Source organism: Podarcis gaigeae (genome assembly GCF_964106915.1).
Source record: "Podarcis gaigeae genome assembly, chromosome: 6".
Classification (NCBI taxonomy): Eukaryota; Metazoa; Chordata; class Lepidosauria; order Squamata; family Lacertidae; genus Podarcis; species Podarcis gaigeae.
In genome coordinates, this window is record NC_139682.1 from 79,707,356 (window position 1) to 79,730,692 (window position 23,337).

General features: G+C 41.6%; 1 protein-coding gene across 8 annotated transcripts; it reads right to left on the reverse strand.

Annotated features, from left to right (window-relative positions):
- Positions 1-23: 23 nt before the first annotated feature.
- Positions 24-23,337, reverse strand: CLCC1 (chloride channel CLIC like 1). 8 transcript variants are annotated; one of them, XM_083745860.1, is made up of 15 exons: positions 23,183-23,321; positions 22,613-22,743; positions 21,659-21,852; positions 20,054-20,188; positions 17,191-17,310; positions 15,004-15,114; positions 13,163-13,384; positions 12,144-12,284; positions 11,223-11,316; positions 9,085-9,182; positions 8,848-8,994; positions 7,724-8,056; positions 5,648-5,707; positions 2,210-2,470; positions 24-374 (listed from the first exon to the last, which is right to left on the reverse strand). In XM_083745860.1, the coding sequence occupies exons 4-15, from the start codon at positions 20,186-20,188 to the stop codon at positions 345-347; spliced, it is 1,752 nt and encodes a 583-aa protein (XP_083601986.1). In that variant the 5' UTR covers positions 21,659-21,852; positions 22,613-22,743; positions 23,183-23,321; the 3' UTR covers positions 24-344. The 8 variants fall into 8 exon arrangements, with proteins under 8 accessions (XP_083601986.1, XP_083601988.1, XP_083601990.1 ...); XM_083745862.1 differs by having other exon boundaries at positions 23,180-23,320; XM_083745864.1 differs by having other exon boundaries at positions 21,659-21,788; positions 22,613-22,687; positions 23,183-23,316.

Sequence of the window (23,337 nt, forward strand, 5' to 3'; positions counted from 1 at the left end):
GAATATAAAAGAAATTTCATTAGTAACATTTTGTAAGAGTTTATTTTGTTGGCAAATATTAACTACAAAAAAACTTAGCACAAATTTTAAAAGCATTTTACCAGTAGAGTCCCATTTTGAATTACATTATTTTCTCATTAAATGTTTTTAAAATTTGTTGAAGTTGTTGTATGGAAACAAAGGTGCGTCATAAATATAATTTAGGTCATCGAGAAAAAATGTGCCCTGATACCTAATATGCAAAGAAGTTCTATAAGAATGAAAACTGACAAAGTAGATTCACGAACACTTGTTGGTTAGCAGAGGCATTTAAAAAAATCATTTCCCTGGTATAAGGAGGTCTATCAGGAAGCAGTGTTCCTCTGTTTTTGTTCCTGTAAATGAGAAGATTTAAATGAGAAGCATACAAGCCACAACCTTTCAGATTATTTTTAATTTCTGTTCCAATGTGGAGTCAAATATTTAGTAATATGTAAAAGGCAAAACCACTATCCTGGTACTTTTTGTAATGGTAGAAGGATAAAACTATGACATCTTCAAACACAGACTACAGTGCCATTGTTTTTAAATGTATAGGAGGCCAAGGCTCACTGCTATGCCAACCTTTACCCCAGCTAGCCCTTCCCTATTCCCTCCACTCCAGATGCATTTATGTTTGCACACATGCAATTTAAACTCTGCACAGGGAAATGAGTTTTGGTGAGAATTGGTAATGGAAACTGAAGCAGAACATAGCTGCTTTCTTCAACTTAATATCTTCCACCATGGCCAAGATGCTGCTATTTAAAGAATGCTGTCAGTCTCATTAAACACACTTGGGCAAATCGCTCTAGGCAGCTGTTTTTACCAAAGAATCTAACTAATCCTATGCACCATTACTCAAACTTAGTAGGGCTTGTTCTCAAGTAAATATGAACAGAACTGGGTCATAAGGCTACCATCTAATACATCCAGTACTACAGAAAGTTGTTGAATACGAGCACTGGGAATGGGGCTATTGGTTTGTTTTTGTTCCTGTTTTTTTTATATGCAGTGGTACCTCAGGTTACATACGCTTCAGGTTACATATGCTTCAGGTTACAGACTCCGCTAACCCAGAAATAGTGCTTCGGGTTAAGAACTTTGCTTCAGGATGAGAACAGAAATTGCGCAGCAGCAGAGGGAGGCCCCATTAGCTAAGTTAATTACTTACTTACTTAATTAATTAATTACATTAGTTAAGAACAGGTTAAGAACAGTTTCAGGTTAAGTACGGACCTCCGGAACAGATTAAGTACTTAACCCAAGGTACCACTGTATTTTGGGTTTTAATTTTGGCTGTGAACTGCCCTGTGATCTGTGGATTAAGTGCAGTATAAAATTTAATTAAAATAATACTCTTGGATCCTCTACCAGCAGCATACGTTGGATGCTCAAGTTTCACAGTACTAAAAACACAAACCCTGAACATCTTGTCTATGCTAATTTTCACATTTAGTTAGTCTCTACTATGTCTTTTATGACTCTTATTATCTTCAAATCATTTGTTCTACAATTCAAATATAGCATGTGTCTAATGCTAAGGAAGTGGCTTGGGCATTTCAGTCTGCATGCTCCAATTGGTTCAATAAAGAATTTACTCTTCCCTTAAGTTATTAAAAATTCAATATAGTACAACTCAAAGATCATGATACTCAAGTTAGATCCATTCATTTTAATTGGACTACTCTTAAGTAGAATTTAGTTGGATATAATCCTTTGATTTTAAGTCTGAATAAAACAGCATTTGTCTACTAAGCTTGATTCTAGTAGGAATCAAGATACCTAAATGATTTAAGACTTCAACTCAGATTTGACACATTCTTACATTCTCTGAATTTGATAAATAAATTTGCCTGCATTACCGAGCTTTTTGAAATGGTTATATAAATAGTTGAAATAAGGCATGAGAGTGCATTCTTAAATCTCCAAACCCAGTTTGAGTGTAGGCAAGATTATGCAGCCTAGAATGTAACATTGTTGTTCTCAAATTGGCAGATAATAAAGCAAGTCCTCAAACTGCTGCTTTGTTGGCATTTCTGTGCAGGTCTTTCCAGCCTCTGCAGCAGGCAGACGAGGGAAAGACTTCTGTGTTTGCTCAACAATGCTACCTCACTAGGAAAGGCAGAATTGGCTGAGGTGTACATCCCCTTTCTGTGATACACAAAATATACTGTATGTTTAAACTTACAGTAAAGCTCAAATGTTCTACAATCTTCTCTCTGGGTTCTTCTAATTCACATGAGTGGCTCTCTTTCTTCTTACACCCTGTTATATCCGGAACTTCTTGCTGCACACTCCTGTCCTCTTTAAAGTTACATTTTGTTTCATCTTCATTGCCTCTTGTAAATTCTTGTATGTGGCTAGGTCTGTCCAGTTCAACCAGGCTTTGATCTGTGCTGTTCTCTATTCTATCAGTAGCTTGATCACCTGGTTTGGTATCTAATCCACTCTGCAAGAAGTAACATATCACTGAATTTGTGGAACAATATTAGGTCATCAAAAATCAACAAAAAATACAAAAATCAACAAAAAATACAAAAAAATGGCACAAAGTGCCATTCCATACATATATTCTCAGAAGTAAGTTTCACTGAGTTCAATGGGGCTTAGTCTCAGAAAACTGGATATAGGATTGTGGCCTTAATGGGGTATCTCAATCTGTTATTTTAGTAACGGTTTTACTGTCCTCTTTGGGTATACGTATGTATCATAAGTGAGATTTGACCATTATCTCTAAACCCTGCAACAACAGATTTTGTCATACCTCAGTTCCATTCTGTGAGCTCAGTAAGACCCTCTGATACACAGAAACAGAACTGGACAAAGAAAAACCACTAAAGGGGACACAAATGACTCTCAATGAGAACAACCTATGCTAAGACAACATTACTTTCTCCCATGGGTGTAATGTGGATGGGAGAGCAACATGGCTGTCCACATATGAGGGATGGCTTGTTGCAGTATCTTTCTTGCAAAAGCTACCTCTGAAACAAATGGGTCTAATTTGTGATAAGTACAAGTGTTACGTGTGGACAACATGGCTGCTTGCCATATTTTATGAATAGGGTGTTTATGGAGAAAGCTGCAGCAGCTGCAGCCCTGGTATAGAAATGTGTAGTGCCTCATAAACCGATGAAATACAGGCTTGGATCCATTGAGAACTGCTGGAATTAGAAACCTTATTGCCTAAAGTGGTCAGGTGAAAAGAGGGAAATTGTGTGCTTATTTGCTTGAATGTGTTCATTCTATGTATGCATCTTGACAGCCCTGTGAATATTCAAAGAGTACCAAGCCCATTCAGTTGTGTGAGGAGGAGAAGGAGTCCAGAAGCTAAGAGCTGAGAGGGAAAGATAGCTGAGACATTGCAGATGTTTTTTGAATGTGCCATACACAGTAGAACATATTCTTTTCTACTGTCCATTGTACAACCAGCTACGCAAATGCATGCTATTCCCTTTTTCTGGGTAGTCTAACATCATGGCACAATGAAAATATCAGATTCTATCTGTATGACATTAACCCGGAAATAACTGCAAGGGTGGCTGAGTTTTTATCTATAGTATCTCTCAGAGTGATGAATGGCACTATTTAGCAGGAAGAAACTCCAATGAAAATCCTCATTATTACATATTTTTACATGGCTGTTTATTTGTATATAAATTTTTATATATGAATGTTTTGTGATGGGCTATATTTGTAATGCCCAATACTGTAAAGGTTTGGTGAAGTAAGATAGAGAATAAAACTAGATAGCAGGGAACAAAAGCTCTTCTGCCCTTTGATCAAAAAGGTAGTGATCAGAGAGAGAAACAGATAGATAACAGGGGAAAGGCAGTAAAAAAGCTGTGGAGACTAAAAGGCTCCTCCATTTAATATAAAACAGAACTACGACCACAGAAAAGGATATATGCAGGAGCATATAAAGACACCAAGTCTGAGAGAGAAAACATAGAAACTTCAGAAAGAGGCAATCAACTGGGCCTGCTCCAAGCAAAGTGAGGTCTGACAAAATCTGTTCTGTCATAGGGCTTCCAGACTTCAAGCTACAAGAGACATCCAACACCCGGGGGGGGGGGGGGAGTTTCTTATAAATAACAGTCTGAAACATCTATTAAGTAAAAATATAATATCAATTTGATATTCAAACATGGAACAAAAGTATGTGTGTGAAGGTGAACAAAGAATTGTAGAATGGCATGAGAGCACAGTTGCTGAGTTCACATTTGCCACAAGAGTTCTGGGCTGAGTCTTTGAGCTCATTCTCTTATACTTGGGTGAGAAAGGTTTCAAAAGGAATGGAAAGTTCTCCTTTTGAGAAGCTCTTCCACAGGAAACCTTCGATAAAACATTTTAAGGTTTTTGGATCTCACGTCAATACAGAAATTCCACAAGGGGTTAAGAATGCAAAAGGCATTTTTGTGGGTTATGAAAAGGGTCTCTACAGAGTAATTTTGTCTGAATCTGGTCAGGTGATTCTCACAAAGTTTCTAGAGAGCACACCCAGACAGGAGAGGGAGGTTTTCCACACATTTCCCATTGATGACAATTCAGATGAATATTCTGAAACTGAGGGTGACACAGAGAGCTCAGAGAGTTCTGCTGACACAGTCATTGAGAGGGGTTCACACACAATGTCTAGTCCTTCACAGGTTAAGGCTGAACTAGAATTGACTGAACCACTGTTTACTGTTGGGCATGGTTCTCCAAAAGGTCCTGAGGATGAACCAGTCAGCAAAGAGGATCTGCACCTCATACGCAGGTCTGAGAGGAAGGGAATTCCACCCAAGAGGTATTCTCAAGAGTTTGCTAATTCAGCTGTTGCATGTGTTACTATTATTGACAACTCAAGCCTGGTTAAAGATGTGTCTAAGTCAGAGACAAAGACACGGCTGGGAATTGCTAAACGTAACACTACCTTCCCTAGCCAAGGTAATGCAGAAGCATTCATTCCTTGGAAAACAGACAACCAGAGAGTTTTACTGGTGAAACCAGTGGCGGGTAGTTCCAAAGGTGGAACTGAAACAACAGGGGATTGTTACATGTATAACAACTGTTTGTTTTCTTCTCTGGATGAAGCTTTGTTCGCAGCTAACGTAGAATCATATGGGGGAGTATGTTGGGATATGACTGCTACGCAGCTGCAAACAAGTAGCTCGATGTTTACATCACATGTGGCTAGTCCTGGGAAAGGAAATTCCAGGCGGTTCACAGGATTCACAGGGCTTTGTTCTGTGTGTAATATGAGACCTTCCTGTTGCGTATGCGAAGGAAGTCTGAGTTACTTACTCGGAGAGAAGTCGGAGTGAACGGACATGTTTTTTGTACAGCTAAACAGTCAAAAATAAACGAGATGTAAATAGACTTTCTGACTATCTTCTTCCTCTTTGCTGGTATGCAAGGAGGGAAGGGGGTGTGCATTTTCCACACTGGGAAATGTCGCCTATCAAGGTCTGCCTGGACTGCCGGGATGTCGACAGCCAGAGTACATCACCGGTAAACAAGCCCCGGGAGCCTGGGAGATGGGGCCAGCCTCTCCTGAGGGGGCTAGTTTTCCAACTAGGAACTAAGTGTTTTTCTTAAGACATTTTATTTAGTACCCCGTCCAACATATTATCTATCAACTTACAGGACAGTCTTCACTGTTCTTTTTTTCTGTTTCTGTTTGTGAATTTACTTCTTCTGAAGACTGAAAAAACAAGGTGAATCAAGGTCATTAAATAATTAAGGCTACAAACCCCCAGCTAGGTCTCACTGAACTGAATGAGACTGATTCTGAGTAGAATGTTTAAGTGCACTTATACATCTTATTAAACCTAACACATTTTAATAAAGCCAGCTCCATGCATTAAAACAACTGAAAACGGTTTTGTTCCAAGTGGCTTTCACAGCTGGATAAATGAGTCTTTACTATGAATGTCTATTTTGTTAGGATTTTAGTCTTGCTTTAAATTTATTTGCTGTTTTTGATACTCTTATGTGAAAATTGTGTTAAGGTGTTTTTTAGAAGGTTATGAAATTAGTGCATCCCTAGTTGGTAGTTGAGGTGCCTGTCAAGAATTGTTTTTAATGCAGATTAAACCTCCTGCGTTAATAACTACAGAAAATTGAGTTCTTTTTCCTCATTATTTCCAATAAAGATTCCAAACTGAATTGTTAAATAGTTCTCAAACAGGAGAGAACATATTGGCTAGCCCTTCCGGCCCTGTCCAGGTCATGCAAATTACCAACTTCCTGGACCCAGGAACCACTAATCCACAGAGCTTCCATTTTGCTAGGATTCAGGCTCAGTTTATTAGCCCTTATCCAGTCGACCACTAAATCCAGACACCAGACAACAGCCTTTTTTTGGCCATTCTCAAGTCAGGAATTACGTAGAAACAGAATTGGGCATCATCAATGTACTTATGACAGCTTGGTCCAAAATTCCTAATGACCATTCCCAACAGGTTAATGTAGATGATAAATAGCACTGGAGACAAAGTGTCCTGTGGCACCCATACCTCAAAAGACAAGGGGCCAAGGAGAACTCCTCCAGTGATACCCTCTGGAACTGCCTCTGGAAATAAGACTGGAACCCCTCAGAATAGTGCCCCTGATACTAATCTCCTGTAGATGGGTCCAGCAGGATACCATGGTTAATGGTATCAAAAGCTGACAAGAGTTAAGAGCAACAACAGGGTCATGCTTCCCTTGTCCCTTTCCCAACAGAGGTCATCCATCAGGGCAGGGGTCAGCAAACTTTTTCAGCAGGGGGGCGGTCCACTGTCCCTCAGACCTTGGGGGGGTGTACTATATTTTTTTGGGGGGGAATGATCGAATTCCTATGCCCCACAAATAACCCAGAGATGCGTTTTAAATAAAAGTACACATTCTTCTCATGTAAAAACACGCTGATTCCCGGACCGTTCACAGGCCGGATTGAGAAGGCGATTGGCCTCTGGGCCTTAATTTGCCTACCCATGCATTAGGGTGACCAAGGCAGATTCAGTTCCAAACCTGGACATGAATGAGATTAAAAAGGATCTAGATAACTTGATTTCTCCAGAAACGCCTGCAGCTGCGTCACCATGACACTCAAGGAGGTATTTGTGATTGAGCACTTGTTGTTAAATACCACAGGGTCCAGGGTGGTTTTTTTCAGGAATGACTATACTATTACCTTCCTCAAGATGTCTAGCATAACCTCCTCATGCAGAGATGCATGCATCACACCAAGATCCTATCTAGTTACACCCCTCTAGCTAGCTTTAACCAGCCATGAACGAAAATGGTCCAAAGGGCATCTTTTTGGGTGCAGACACACCCTGTCACTGCCATCTGGCTGCAAAAACTGAAAATGATCCCACAAAATGTGGCTTGATGGAAACTTCACTTAGGACTGCATCAATCATGACATCTGGCTCACTAGAAATGAGTAGGCATTCTTTGCCACTTTCATTTCCATAGCGGGCACAATTATGTGCTTTAGCACAGGTTTAGTAATCTTTGAAGTGGGACTTCCATCATTTGTGCTCTAGCCAGCATCTAGCTTCTTTCATCGCATGAAGTCCTGAGTCAGAACAGCAAGAGCAGTTTCAGAATGGAAATAGTCCTAGGTTCTACAACACAATGCCAGAGACTGCCTCCACTTGCTTGGTCTGGGAGGCGGCTGGACAACAATATATATATAGCACATCACCTGATTGCAAAACCTAAATATTACCTTTACTGAAGCATCTCCTCTGTCATAAGGTCCTCTCTTGATGGAGTAAATATTGTATGTATTTTCCATATTTTCTATAATGTTGACACCATTTTCACCTGTGTCATTTGGCTGCAGATGTAGCATTTGTTCTTGTATTGCTCTGGTCCTTGGAGGAAGTGCAGGAGGTGGCTGTTTATCCCTTGGAGGAAGTGCAGGAGGGGACTGTTTGCCCCTTGGGGGAAGTGCAGGCGGCTGTTCATCTGTTGGAGGAAGTGCTGGAGGTGGCCGCTTGTCTGAGTAGCTTAACATCCTTAGCGCATTCACTGAGCTTCCAGCCCCAAAGCAGAAACCCTACAGAATAGACACCCTTGTAAGTACTCTGACAAACTTTGTTTCCACTCCTCCTTTTAACACAGGTTTTTACATTGTTTTGTTTTGAAAATAGGCTCAAGATCTGTGTTCCTATATATTCATTAAAATAAGATAATTTTTTTCAAGAGATTTTCTTCATTATCAACTATTCTTAGTCAGACATAGTGGAAATGGTATTTCTGTAACTGCTCTATATAACAGAGAATTAAATTCTTGGACTTACTTATATTCATATAAGAATAGAGCTTTATAAATGAGTATTACTTTTAGTCAGTCCATCTAACAGAAAATGCCAAATTATGTACCACTGCTGTGGCATTCATGTTAAATAATCCAAGTTTCTATTTCATAAATCTTTAAATATGGATAATTTGTTTCTTTGTGTTCTAGAATACTTCAGTATGGAGAAAGATTATACTATCCTTGAAAAATAAATTGCTATTTATGTCCCAAAATATTAGCTGCAGATGTCAACAAGTTAGGTCTTCCTTATCTTCTAACACTTCTTTCTTAGGACTAGAAAGAGCATCAATATACAATCACAGCTGCCTCTTCTTGCACAAGGAGGTGGAACAGCTGTGCTAGAACTAAGATGTTATTTCTGGAACTACCTTGTCTATCACTCACAGGTAAGTAGCTAATTGTACCCTTACTTCAGTCTTACTGGTGTTAACATATTGAGCAAATCCATTGTTAGTTGTATCTACTTTCACAATTTCTAATCCATGTGTGCAGTATTGGATCCCTCATGTGTCTGTGCATGTACATACCAAAACTGCTATTGCTATGATCACCAGCACTGGAATATGTAGCAGCAATGGAATCTCTTTCATGAGTGCTTTAATAAATTCACCAATTCCTTGACCTATGTGCTTCAACGGCTCCGTTACAAAATTGGTAAATGTAACAGCCAATGCCTAAAACCAGACAGAAAGCAAAATTAGAATGATAGTGAAGCTGTCAGAATCAAACAAACAACAAATGACTCAGTTAGAAAAAGAGAATACCTTTGTTGGAGGAACAAGCCAAATAGGATTTACTAATACGGTTTCATAATACTTTTGACAAGGATCATCTTGGAACGTCATCGAGCTTCTAAACCATTCTATAGTTAAAAAGCAACAAGTCATTCAATTAACCACAAAAAGCAAGTATATTTTGGCTGTAAGTGTGTAATAAGAAGTCATATATAGACAGTGAGGAGGATGTAAACACTTAACTATACTTGTTTTATTAAAACAAATGATACAAGATCTGGAAGGAAATGATTTTCTAATATTTATACCAACACTCAGAGTATTTTAAAGTATATTTGCTAAACTGGGGGTAAGCCCAGTCTTGAGTAGAAGACATGGCTGAAGCACAATTTGCAGAACGGAACACAACCACCCCCAACCTGCCAGATTGGTATTTGGGCTCTGTGGTATAAACCATTGAGCCTTGGGCTTGCTGATTGGAAGGTCGGTGGTTCGAATTCCCGCAACGGGGTGAGCTGTTGTTTGGTCTCAGCTGCTGTCAACCTAGCAGTTCGAAAGCACGTCAAAGTGCAAGTAGATAAATAGGTACCACCCTGGTGGGAAGGTAAACAGCGTTTCCGTGCGCTGCTCTGGTTTCGCCAGAAGCGGCTTAGTCATGCTGGCCACATGACCCAGAAAAATGCTCTGCAGACAAATGTCAGCTCCCTCAGCCAGTAAAGCAAGATGAGCGCCCCAACCCCAGAGTCGTTCGCGTCTGGACTTAACTGTCAAGGGTCCTTTACCTTTACCTTTTTAGGAAAGCAATGTAGCAAAATGGTAAAAGGGCTAAACAAATGGCACTTTCTTTTCTCAGGAGGAGGAAGTATCCATACCTTGGTCTGCTACCAAATAGTCCTATTTATTTGGTTTTAGTCCTGTTTTGTTCTGATTAGGTACATAAGTAAAATGTAACAGATACAGAGAAACTTGTCCCTTTCCCTCTGTATTCTCTTCCCCAGGCCCTTTTCTCCTAGCCCTACAATGGGAGAGTGTAGGAGAGAAAGGTTTTTAGAAGTTTGCTAACCTAGATTATCAGACTCAGTTCTCCTCCCAAATGGCTATTTGGTTTAGCTGCAGCACTAGAAGAGTGCACTGGGCTGAAAAGGCCAAGGGTGATGCTGAACTTCTCCAGTATTAATTTGTGTCTTCATTCCCCTTCGTCCCACTAAAATGCCTTTCTCTGTCATTTTTTTTGATGTTCAGCAGACCTGATTCCCAGACCCTAGTCTATTGCCAAAAAAACTTGTTTGGGTGCAACAACAAGAAGACAATATGTCTTATGTAGATATTTCAAGGAGCACATCTACCTGACTTGTTCAAAGACAATTACATTAAATAAATCTACCACCAGGAAAGAGATTAATTTCAGAAGATCAGTGAGCCAGCTGTATGAATGACACAGTCCAACTAAGCAAGCTGAAATGCTTGAATATACAGGCGATGTTTCAGGAATAATTATGTTTGACTCATTATATTGGCACAAGGAAGAAGTGACCCAGAGAGTAAAATCAGCAATATCAGAAATGTGTTGTTGGCATCTGTCTGTCTCGAGAATGGAGTGTGCCGACAGGGGTGAAGCCAAATCTCTGCATTAGCAGCACTGAAGTGACCTTGCCGGAACACAAGCCTGAGCAATGTGTATGGAAGTCCTTGACTGGCTAGACAAAACCCTGCTCTCAGGCTCACTAATGTGGTCCAAAGGAAAACAAAATGTTTGGCAACAGCTTGGAAGCAGGAGTTGCTGGAAGGAGGCATACAAGGAGCCATCCAACCGTCTTAGGTACTCCACTCCAGATTTGTATAGGGTTTAGAGCCAATCTTAAAAATAAGCTTAAATGTTTACTAAATCAAACAAACAAACAAAAAATTATTTAACACCCCCCCCAAACTGGCTGGGTTTCCTCAGCCACTCTGGGCAGCTCCCAACAGAATATTAATAATAATAATAATGCAACAAAACATCAAACATTAAAAACTTCCCTAAACAGGACTGCCTTCAGATGTCTTCTAAAAGTCAGATAGTTGTTTATTTCCTTGACATCTGATGGGAGGGAGTTCCACAGGGCGGGCGCCACTACCGAGAAGGAAATCTGACATGGAAAGTTAGCAAGCAAACAAAAACAGCTCACCTATTAGACCATCACTCCAGCGGATCTTCTCAGCACATACAGTATCAAATTTTCCCATTTTTGCCACTTCAGCTTGATGCTGAGCAAAAGCTACCTACAACAGAAACAAAAGGATTTTAACAATTTAACAAAATTGTTAAATCAATTTCAGTTTGGAATCTTTTTTTTTAAAAGTGGATGAAAATCCCACTGCCCTCTGTTTCCACAGATCCTGTGGGAAATTCCTTATGACTTAATATTTTGATATTTTTTTTGTACTGTATTAATGCAATTTGATGTTACTTGTAAACTGTCTTGGTAGGATTTGTATCCTAAAAGCAGGATATAAATAAATCCAACTAATATACTTCCAAATGCAGCTGCAACTTTCATATACAATAAAACTGAATAATTCAAAGCTATTAAAAGTCTACTTCTTAAAACATGATTATTCAAAACAGATTGCACACATATGGCTCTTGAGGTCAAGCACTCTTCTTTCTGTGACTGAGCCATAAAATTACTGAAAAATAGCAGAGGGGAAAGAGTCTATTAGACCTGCTGCAGCACACTGTTAATTTTATAAGACTGGCACACAGGATAATAAAAGTTCAAAACTACTGAACTGCTAGTAAATCACGGAGAAGGAAATACCAATGTGCCAATCTCACTAGACTGTAAGGAGAACGAACCTGACATATTTTAAAATAGTTTTGCACAAGTGTCCCAAAATAGCCTCTGATTATTACTGGATCAATATCAAAATGTGCCGGATAAGAACATTTTTTGTTTTAAGGGTAGCAAGTGTGGTAGCCTGAGTTTATATTGAGCCCTGTTAAGTTATTGAGCTAAATAGTGAGTGGCACAATATTTTCTGTATTTTCAGGGCACACTGATATCCACTTCCCCATTACTACTTAATAAACACTAGTAATTGTTTACCTTATATAGGTACATCCAGTTCCACCCAAAACTGATGAGAAAACTTACGAATAAAACACGTTTTAGCTGTGTAAACCAACCAATGCGTGTCCATAGTTCTGTAGCAACTATTACTGAAATGCACACTAAACACAGAAGTACCTTTTAGAAAACAAGAGATAAAAAGAGAGATAAATTGCAAAAGAATTATAAAAGCCAAGACCATTTAAAATGGGAGGAACCTACATTTTTAGCATTGAAGCATTTTTAGCATTTATCTGATAATAGACAAATTTTCCATTCAGCTTCTGCTTGAGGGAATCATGAGCAGTATGCATTAAAGGGATCATGGGGTGGGGTGGCAGCAGCCTCATTTTGGTTTCTTGAAGTTAAACTGAACAATGTGGAACCATTATCATGTTGGTGGACATTTACTAAACCTCATATTCTAACAGCTATAACTTATTTTCATTTACAATAGCTTGATGGCAGCCAAATGTGAACTGAAATTTAAACAGATGCCATTCAAATCATCACTCGGCATGAAGCGCACTGGTGGATCTCGGGCCAGTCACTACCTCTCTCAGCCTAACCTACCTTACAGGGTTGTTATGGGGATTGAAGAAGGGGTAAACAATGTGTAACACCTTGACCTCCTTGGAGAAAAAGGTGGGGTATAAATGCAACAAACAAATTTACTTTAGACTTTTGTAGAACATACCCAATGAAGCTGCACTCAAGACAATGCTACAAATTTTGAACTGATTCATATTCCTTTATTTTTGCCCACCCAGACATAAATGTGGTGCTGAACTCATGGTAGGAAAGGAGTCATGGCTAGTGGGCTGAAATTTGGATCACAAATTAAGCAGTCCTGACCTACTACTGCTGCCTGAAAACATTAAAAGACTTTATATACTCAGCCTTCAGTGGACAAAGAACTGCATATAGGTTTTATCTTTTTCTGTCTGGTGCAAGCGAGGTACCCATGACTATATTGGCTGTAGAAAAACACCTTACTGCAGAAAAAATTATCTCACCATAAAGACATTATATGCATCAGCCCCAAATGTGTCCTCAAACTTCCATTTCCAAACTTCAGCATCATGATGCCTAAAGTTAATCAGAATATCACTGAGTGCATCATCCAAAGCAGCTGATTTCCAGCCCTCTTCATTAAGGAACCTGTTGATTTCATTAAATGTCTGTCTTGTAAGGATGATCTCAGCATCATAATGCACATCTCCAGTGCTATCATCAGGCTAAAAAACAAGACAACACAGTTGAATTGGCAACTGACATTTCTTGCAGATAATAACAAAGTAATCTGACTGTTAACCATAGCTAAGCAGAGCCTTACTAAATCACACTGACTGCTGTAGTGACGAAGTCAAAGAGCAAAGAATTCTTATACAGTTTATGTGGAGGTTACATTCTAGGGATTACGTCTATAGCCAAAATAATGTATAGTGAAAGCACATTGGGTTCAATGGCGGGTGGGACTGTTAGTCTTTTTCTCCAGATGCTCCCCCCCTCCATTTAAAAAAAATTATTTTGCCAAGCATGTAAAGCTGAATGCGCACAAGTTAAATGCATGTAAGTCGCTGTACAAGGACTAGTCTGTCAAATAATACCATAATTAGGATTTCTCTGCTTAATATTTTCTAAGTACACATTCACCTACTCTAGTCTCAAAACCAGGGCAAGCCCAATACATTTTGGCACCTAAGACGAACCACAAAATGGTGTAGTCCCCTGCTCTGCCAAGGACAAACGGGCAAGTGAAGATCTACATCAGCAATAGCAGGTAATGCATTACCTGCAGGCCAGATGTGCTGCCTTTGTGGATCTTGTTGTGTGAGACAGTCACCTCACCTTACCTCATGGCTGGACTGGCCCTACTCAAACCTATTACCCAGATTCACAGGTAAAGCTGTTGATGTATATACAGTACCAACAGAAGATGGGAGTTCTGTGAAAATCATATATCAAACCTAATACTGTAGTTATAGAAGTCCTAGATCCAAGGGTTTATTACAAAACAACAACAACAAAAACACACACAAAACAACAACAACAAAAAACAACCCACCAAAAAACCAACCCCAGTGCCAAGGACTGGTTTGGCAAACCTTTTGCAGTCCAAGGGCAGCATTCCTCCTGGGCAACCTTCTGGGGACTGCATGGCAGTGGTGGGTAAGGTTTGAGGCAAAAAGTAAGTACTGCAGAGCAACAGATACGATTCTTACCCTTTTTACAGTTGGCTACATTAAGAGGTTTATACATATCTCTCCACCATCCAAGCAAGCAAGCAAGCAGGCACACATGTAAGCAGCATTAACACAGCATGATGGGACAGCTGAGTTAATAATAATAATAATAATTTTTTATTTATACCCCGCCCTCCCCAGCCAAGGCCGGGCTCAGAGCGGCTTACAAGCAATAATAAAAACAAAGCACTTGAGGAAAGGATACAGCAGTATTAGTGAGGGGTGTGGCTTGGTAAGGAAGCACTGCCTGGGAAGAATCCTGAGGGCCAGATAGGAGCACCTTTGAGGAGGAGGGGGGACATTCAGGCCCAAGGCACCTTTAAGAGACTTTGCCCAAGACAAAGTCTATATAAGCCTACAGAACCAAACCCATCTTATCCACGAATATAGGATGTTTTCATGTTTTATGTAAGATTACTTGTTAGCCACAAGAAAACAAAGTAAAAGGGGGGAAAAGAATAAATACATGGTTGGGTTCTATGACATACTTACCATTGCCCATCTTAACAATGAATGTTCTGCTTGCATAAGACACTGCTAAGAATACATTTTAATCTTTAAACGAGCGAATGTATATAGCAATAAGAATGTTGGCTTATTCAGATACTCACAAGACCAAGTCTTCCAGCTTCAATTAAAATCTTATTCAAATATCTCTTAAAAACATGGATGCTATTGTTTTCATATAACTTGGCTTTATCTCTCTTTTCATATTCTTCAAGCTGCAAATATAAAGTGTTTCAATATCACATTTTACCAATCTTAATTCATGTAGTATATACAGTGGTACCTCGGGTTACATACGCTTCAGGTTAAATACACTTCAGGTTACAGACTCTGCTAACCCAGAAATAGTACCTCAGGTTAAGAACTTTGCTTCAGGATGAGAACAGAAATCATGCTCCGGCGGCACGGCAGCAGCAGGAGGCCCCATTAGCTAAAGTGGTGCTTCAGGTTAAGAACAGTTTCAGGTTAAGAATGGACCTCCGGAATGAATTAAGTACTTAACCCAAGGTACCACTGTAATACGTAAACTGTTGCCAGACAATGCCTTAGCCAAGCAATAATTCATTGTACAGTTGTACCTTGGTTTACAACCACAATCCGTTCTGGAGGTCCGGTTGTAAACCAAAACAGGTTGTAACCCAAGGCGCGCTTTCACCAATGGGGCCTCCCCCCCAAAATTGTTTGTAATCCAAAAAAAAGGGACATGCACTTCCAGGTTTGACGTGGTTTTAATCCAAATGGTTGTAATCCAAAGCGGTTGCAAACCAAGGTACCACTGCAGTGTGTATATTGATTAGACTAACACGTAGGCTAATGTTCACATGTAGGCTAAGGTCCATTGATTGCAGAGGCACTCTGGTCTTTAATAACTGAAATCTACTTGCTGAAAGCATCCCCATAACACAGTTCAAGATCTGTTTATGTTCAAGAGATTTGACTCCAGACATGTATTGAAACCTATTTTAAAAATGAAACTTGTGACCCATCATGCCAAATGCAGCCCATCAGCTAAGAATGGCACCTAACAGGAGTGTAATGAGCTGCTTGCTTTTGATGTCTGCTGAAATACAGAGTTATCAAACAACTGACAGCTTATGATATATAGCTGGTATGCCAGGTTGAGCTTGGTGGGTCCAAAACTATACATGCCTATTATAAACAAAGGTCAATGTCCTAAGAAACAGTCTATGTTTCTACATCTAATCTTTTGCATATACAGGATCTGTTGTGGTAGATCTTCATAGTAGCTCAACACTCTACACATAGTAGCTAATAATATAATAACAAATACTGCCTTGCAGGCACTAATACTGCAATCCCACATTTACCTGGAGTTAAGTCTCAGTTAACTCCATGGGACTGACTTGTATGCAGTTGTGCAGATGATTGTGCTGTAAACATACAAATCTGCACCTGTTGATGTCAACAATGAAACTGACTGGTTTTAATAAAACCAGATTGTGGACCAAATAGTTACCGTATTTTTCGCCCTATAGGACGCACTTTTCCCCCTCCAAAAATGAAGGGGAAATGTGTGTGCGTCCTATGGGGCGAATGCAGGCTTTCGCTGAAGCCTGGAGAGCGAGAGGCGTCAGTGCGCACCGACGCCTCTCGCTCTCCAGGCTCCAGGAAGCTATCCGTAAGCCTTGCGCGCCCGGGGGAACTCCCCCTGGGCACGCAAGGCTTGCGGGCGGCAGCCTGCAGCGCGGAGCACGGGGCGCCCTTTGGAGGACGCCCACGTGCTTCGCGCAGGTGTCCGCACGCCTTGCGCACCCAGGGGAACTCCGCAGGGCTCCCCACGCTGCGGATAGCAGCCTGCCGCCTGGCGGGCAGGGCGCCCTGAAGCAGAGTGCCCCGCGCGCCAGACAGACATCCGCAGCGTGGGGAGCCCTGCAGGAGTTCCCCACGCTGCGGATAACAGCCTGCCGCCCGGCGCGCGGGGCGCCCTGAAGCAAAGCGCCCCTAGTGCTGGGCAGACATCGGCCAGCCCCACAAGCTCGGGGGACAGCGGGGAGGCGCAGCGCTGCCATCCCACTGTTCCCCGACCTGGTTTGGAGGGGGAAAATTTCCTTTATTTCCTCCCCCAAAAAGTAGGTGCATCCTATGGGACGGAAAATACGGTAATTAAGAGTATTGATTCTTACCACCACCTATCAATATGAATGCTTACCCAGGAATATATTTCTGTGAAGGTGATAGACCAACAAGATCTGAATTTATGAAAAGAATATATAAACAATATTTTCATAAAGTAATATATTAAATATGAAGCATTATACATGCAAACAAACCTTAAGAATTAAAGAATCAAGTTGCTTTTGGCACATGGAAACATCTACAATATTTTCTTTTACCACTGATTTTTGGGGAACTTTCTTATCTTCAGAATCATCCTGGTTCACCTGCAGCAACTGTAATCATAGACATTTCTTAATCTTTCTACTGTAATTTATAGACTGGAAATCTCCTATAATATGGTTGCTTCATTTTGCATATTTATTGGAAAAAGAGAAAAGAGAGAAAAGAGAGAACAACAAAATTTGTTTATAGTAATTTATGATTTATACCCTGCCCAAACTTCCCTAAACAGGGCTGCCTTTAGATGTCTTCTAAAAGTCAGATAGTTGTTTATTTCCTTGACATCTGATGGAAGGACATTCCACAGGGTGGGTGCCACTACCAAGAAGACCCTCTGCCTGGTTCCCTGTAACTTCGCTTCTCGCAGTAAGGGAACCGCCAGAAGGGGGTGGAGACGCTCCTTCAGGTATAGTGGGCTGAGGCCGTTTAGGGCTTTAAAGGTCAGCACCAACACTTCGAATTGTGCTTGGAAACGTACTGGAAGCCAACGTAGGTCTTTCAAGACCGATGTTATGTGGTCTCGGTGGCTGCTCCCAGTCACCAGTCTAGTTGCCGCATTCTGGAGGGGATACAAGCTGCCCAGTATCCCCTTCAAAACCACAATCTGTGCACTCAAGAGAGGATGTGCATAGAGAACTGTCCCAAGCCCTCCTGTCCACATGGTGCTACATGTACAACTGAGAGCACTCAGGGATTATAATTTTTTCAAAAACAAATGGAAAAGAAAATAACAATGAAATGTGGAAGAGTATTTGGCAGCCTTCAACCAACTATTACTTCCTTCCAATACCTTTTTTGTAATTACTCTGTTTGAATCTAAAGATGCAATCAGAGCTCAGTAAGACATCCCTATCAACTAATCAGTTGATCATTAGGACAGAATGGAAGCGTTCCAGTAAGAAAAAACAATGCTCAACTCTAGGTTTATTAATTTGTTGCAGTATGTGTTCTGTAAGGGAGGCAATCCAGACATCCATGGTGAACAGGTTCTTTAAAGGGCATCAACTAGGACTTCCGGGTTGGCGCCATCGCCGAATGGCGGACTCCCTCCGAGCTCCGGAGGGAGCCTGCTCGGCAGGGGCTGGGTTCTACCGCGGCGGCGTCGCGGGGACCCTCAAAAACCATGGGCGCTGAAACCCATGGGCATGGTGACTCGGCGGGCACCGTTTGCGCCCCCCGACCCGCGAAGGAGCCTTTTTAAAGGCTACGGAGCGGGTGCCGGGGGGGGGGTGTGGTGCTATGAGTCCTCCGCTTCCCCTACCGAGCGAAGCCGCATGCCATTTGGCGGAGAGCGCTGACTTCTTCCATTGAAAATTTGGATTAAAAGAACAACCCGTGAGTAATTGGAAACTGGACTTAAAAAGGGAAAAAAGTTTAAATTTTAATTTCGGAGCGAGCGGGGGAGGTGCAAAAAAGGAAGTCAGCCTCCCCCCTGTAGTAGAGGATTTAAAGCAAAGGATTTAACAGCTAAGATTGAGTGCTACCTAAGTTTGACAAAGTTACTAATTTCACGATGGAAAATTATAAGACTGGGCTGGAGGAGAAAAGTAGAATGTGAGCTAAAATGCAACCCCCCCCCCGGGAACCGGGAGTGATCCGCGAGAGCGCCGGGAGAGGAGAAACAGAGGCTTTGACAGCTGTCAAAGGAGCTGTCAAAGCTGAAGAATAAAAAGAGAACTGTGTTATGAGGACTTTGCCGGTTACATTTGTTACAAATTAGATATAAACTGTATAAAACAAGGAATAACAAGTTACTTTGACTGTTGGGTGCGATCTGGAAGGAAACTGAGTTACTATAATCCCTCTAGAGGGGCTGTGGGACACTACAAGTATTGCTGGCATGGAATTCGAATTGGACTTTTTATCTCCTGGGAAACTGCAGAAATGGAACACTATTTTGTCTACAGAGGTCTCTACACTAAAGGAGACAATAGACTTATCTATTGAAGAATGGAAGGGACTTGACGTAAAGTTTTGTTCCTGAATAACAAAGCCTCTGTAGGGGATTTAGAAGCTTTTGGAATTGGAACATTTTTGCAGGAGAGCAGGAAAAGAAACTAGAGGAAAGTGAGGAGAGAGAACAATAAAAACAACATGAACAACAAGAATTGGACAAAGTTGGGAGTGGGAACATTTGGGACATCCAGATTTGAAAGGTCTAAAGAAACAAAATTGGAGTTTTTATTCTTAAATACAGAGATCTGGATGGAAGAAATGGACCTTTTTGAGATAGAGTTTTTCTAAGATTGGACGCTCGAAACCAAAGATGATCAAAAAGACGGCAAAGACTATTAAAAAGACGGCAAAGTGGACTTGTGAAGGATTTTGGCCTAGATGTGGGATCTCCAGGATAACAACAGGCATTGATGGACATTGGGGAACGTAACCGGGAAAGGGGGGAGGGAAATTTGGAATCCAAAGGGTGTTAAATTATATTTTATTCATTTTTCTATTTTCTTTCATTTTAATCTGTTCTGCATATTAAAGAGGGGAACTCGTGGAAGGGAGCGGGGTCGATTTTAGGGGATGGAAAAACATTTTTAACATTGGGTTAATTATAATAAGTTTAAAATTTGGGGTAAGAACTTGCTGAATCTATTTGAAGGAATTGGAATACAAGAGGGGTGGGGTGGGGAAGTCCTGGAAAGATGCTAATGAAAACAAGCTTATAAAATGGATGTTTTATTTCTTTTCTTTTTTCTGTTATATTTGAATGTTCAATAAATATTATTTAAAAAAATAAAGGGCATCAACTAAACCATTTACTGAACAGCAACTCAAATTCAAAATGTGTACCTTATCAGGCTTTCTCATGGTTCCTGATGCTGCATCATAGTTCAGCATGTCTGTTGGATCTATCCAGTCATCATTTTGAGTTTCGCTACCTCCTATCAGCAGGATTACATACAGTATCAAAGGAGCTAGCATCATCTGTCACAAAACACAATTGATGCTTTTAGCAGAATCAAAATCCTCTGGGACAAATTGAACTATTTAGTGACGTAGGTAATTTGCCTACGTCATCTGGTTACTCTAGTTAAGGAACATAGAAATAGAACTTAATTTACGTGTTAAACTTGCACCCTATCCTTTATGCAAGTAACTCGAGAGTGACATATAAAGTTATCTCTTACAGTCCCCATTAAATTCTACCCGCTTAGTTTCCAAACACCTTCAAAAATTTGATCTGCAGAATAATTTTACATGAACATCAGATTAGATTAACTAGTATGTGTGGAAGTCTGAGATTGCACACTCAAATGATGGTCATAAAGTCTAGTAAACTTTACCCTAAATCATGGTTGCGAAATTCTGGAATATGTATGGACAAAGGCAAATCTGATAAAAGCAAGCTGTATTAAGCTGCAGTTAAACTTAACTCATATTACCCAAGCCTGACCACTGATATGTTTTTTAAAAACAAAACCCAGTCTTGCCAATGACTGCTAGGAGTTTCATAGACCTATTAGTGCCATTCAAAGAATGATACCAATATCCACCCACAATTTAAAAAATACAGTGGTACCTTGGGATACAAATGCGATCCGTTCCGGAGCCCTGTTTGCACCCTGAAGCGAACGCAACCTGCTTCTGCGCGTTGCTGCTTCCGCGTGTGATGCCATTTTGACAGTCTGCGCATGTGCGCGCTGCAGAACCCGGAAGTAGCGCACTTTGTTACTTCCGGGTCACCGCGGAGTGCAACTCAAAAATACTTAACTTGAAGTACATTTATCCTGAGGTATGACTGTAGGAGACTTAAGGGCCGTCACATGGAAGAGAGAGCATGCTTGTTTTCTCCTGCTCTTGAGGGTAGGACTTGAGGCAATGGCTTCAAGTTACAAGAAAGGAGATTCCAGCTAAACATCTGGAAAAACTTTTTGATAGTAAGAGCTGTTCAGCAGTGGAACAGACTCCCACAAGTGGTGGTGGACTGTCCTTCCTTGGAGGTTTTTAAGCAGAGGTTGGATGGCTATCTGTCATGGATGCTTTAGCTGAGATTCCTCCATTGCAGGGTGTTGGACTAGATGACCCTTGCGTGTTTTCCAACTCTAAGTTTCTATGATGCATATATAGGGTGGGACATGTTCAAAACCTAAGCCAGACATCAGTTGGGAAACTTAACACCACATTTACAGGGTTCTGGGTGAAATATAATAACTTATAACTCCTTTACTAGTGTGCCACTTGCTAGGCAACTTTCTAAGAAAGTCTGGCTGGCATTAAAAAAAGAATTTCACTGAGACTTCTCTGCACACAAACACATTATTTGTTAACAGCACCATTTTTGGTTCTCAAAAAGATTTGCAAGTTTTGTGTCAAAGAAATGAAAGACAGTATTTCTTTTTCCCTTATTGCATAGCAACCTCATACCCCCTCTTATCTGCACACACTCCTGCCTACCTGTCTAAATATGAGCAGTGTACTATGCTGCTGGCAGTCCTCCTCATTTCAACGCTGCACAAGAACAGAAGAGCCTGCTAAATCAGGTCTGTTTTTGCAGCAGCCAACAATCAGAAGGTCTGTGGGAAGCCTGAAAGCAGAAGCTGAGCATAACAGCAGCAATCTCCCCACTCATTGTTCCCAGGTCACAGCAACTGGGGGTTCAAACAAGTAGAGATAAGCCATTGCTAGAGAATTAAATGCAGTCAAACATAACTATGCATAAGTGCATGAAGGCATTAAGACCAGAGATGTCTGTTCCTAGACTCAGCCATGTAACTGACCAAAGAAGATGTGCCTAAGCAAGTTCCAAGCTTAGAGCAGGTGTTTGAAGCCATCTTTCTGTATTTTCTACCCACTAGTATTCTGCCTGTGTTCTCTTTGCTGCTGTTTGGATAAATGAATGAATCTCTGATCTTTGTAAGCAACACATTTTAAACTTACTTAATAGCATGCAATCAGTTCGCTGCAAGATGGGTAGAAAGAATGCTGTTTGCAAGCAGGCTAAATAAGATAAAAGGGTCTAACAACATAAAGCTATAGAGCTGCTTGACTTTTGTTAATTTAAACTCTGCTACTGGGGGCTCTTCTCCTGCTAGCACGGACATAGCTAGGGGGTTGGTCAGGTTGGACCACGCTAAGGGCACAGTTGGGGGGGCGGGGCGGATACAAAAAAATGCACCTCTCTACTCTGGCTCGGAGTGGGAGCCATCGCAACAGCCTTGCCCGGGAGGGGGGGCTCTCTCCAGTCTGGCCATCAGAGCGCAAGGGATTGGGGGGGATCCATCTCCTTGCCCAGAGCAAGGGAGCCAGCTATGCCTCTGCCTCTTGGGAGTGAATTTAACCCCGCATTTTGAATCCAGGCACCCAGATTCTTTTTTTATTTACTCCCCTCCCCCTTCAACCCCCCCATACCTTTGGGTCACAGGCAGGGCTTTTTCAGCCAGAACTCGCCCGAACTCAACTTCGGCACCTCTCAGGTGGGCGCCACTGCCATTATAAGAGAACAAGGGAGGCGTCCATAGGGATTTCCGGCTCCTCTTTGTCTAGAAAAATAGCACGGGTCACGGGGATTTGTCTTTTCCTCCCCCCACACCATGGATAGGGTTGGCCACGGCCACCGAAAGCGAAAGCTGCTGCTTTGAAAAGCGGCGACAGACTCACACCCGCCCACAACCCTGCCTGCCTGAGAGGGAAAACGCTTCTCGCCCGCATTAGACGCCGTGCAACCGTCTTGGGGGGGAAATGGAAAGGGGAAGGCGGAACGGCAACCCTGGAGAGGAAAAATGCCTCGTCATCCAGGCCCGGGGGGAGCGGGGAGAACAACAGGAGAAGGACCGAGGCCACGACCACTGTCTGGCGGGGCGTCCCCGCCTGAGGGAAAGAGGCGACGGACGGAGGAAAACTGAGAAAACCACCACGCCCACAACCAACGAACACACAACCCCCTCCCTCTCCACCGCATTAGCAGCGCGCGCGCACCACCTGAGGGATTCGCTTCGCCAACCGCCAACGGTTCCTCGCGCTTTTAAAAACAAGCGAACGAAGGCAACGGACCCTCGCAATTTCCGGCGGCCTCGGCTCAACCGCGCTTCCTCGGATCCGCGAGCTCGGCCGTCATCCGCTTCGGCCTGGCGCTC

Bases quoted from the DNA above. Each gene is read 5' to 3' on its own strand.
- CLCC1 (XM_083745857.1), bottom strand. From the start codon at position 20,188: ATGATGCTAGCTCCTTTGATACTGTATGTAATCCTGCTGATAGGAGGT. The intron at 17,311-20,053 runs GTACACATTTTG...CTATGATTACAG, and splicing joins CCATGAGAAAGCCTGATAAG to TTGCTGCAGGTGAACCAGGA. The intron at 5,708-7,723 runs GTAATATTTAGG...TTGTTTTTTCAG, and splicing joins GAGGAGATGCTTCAGTAAAG to TCTTCAGAAGAAGTAAATTC.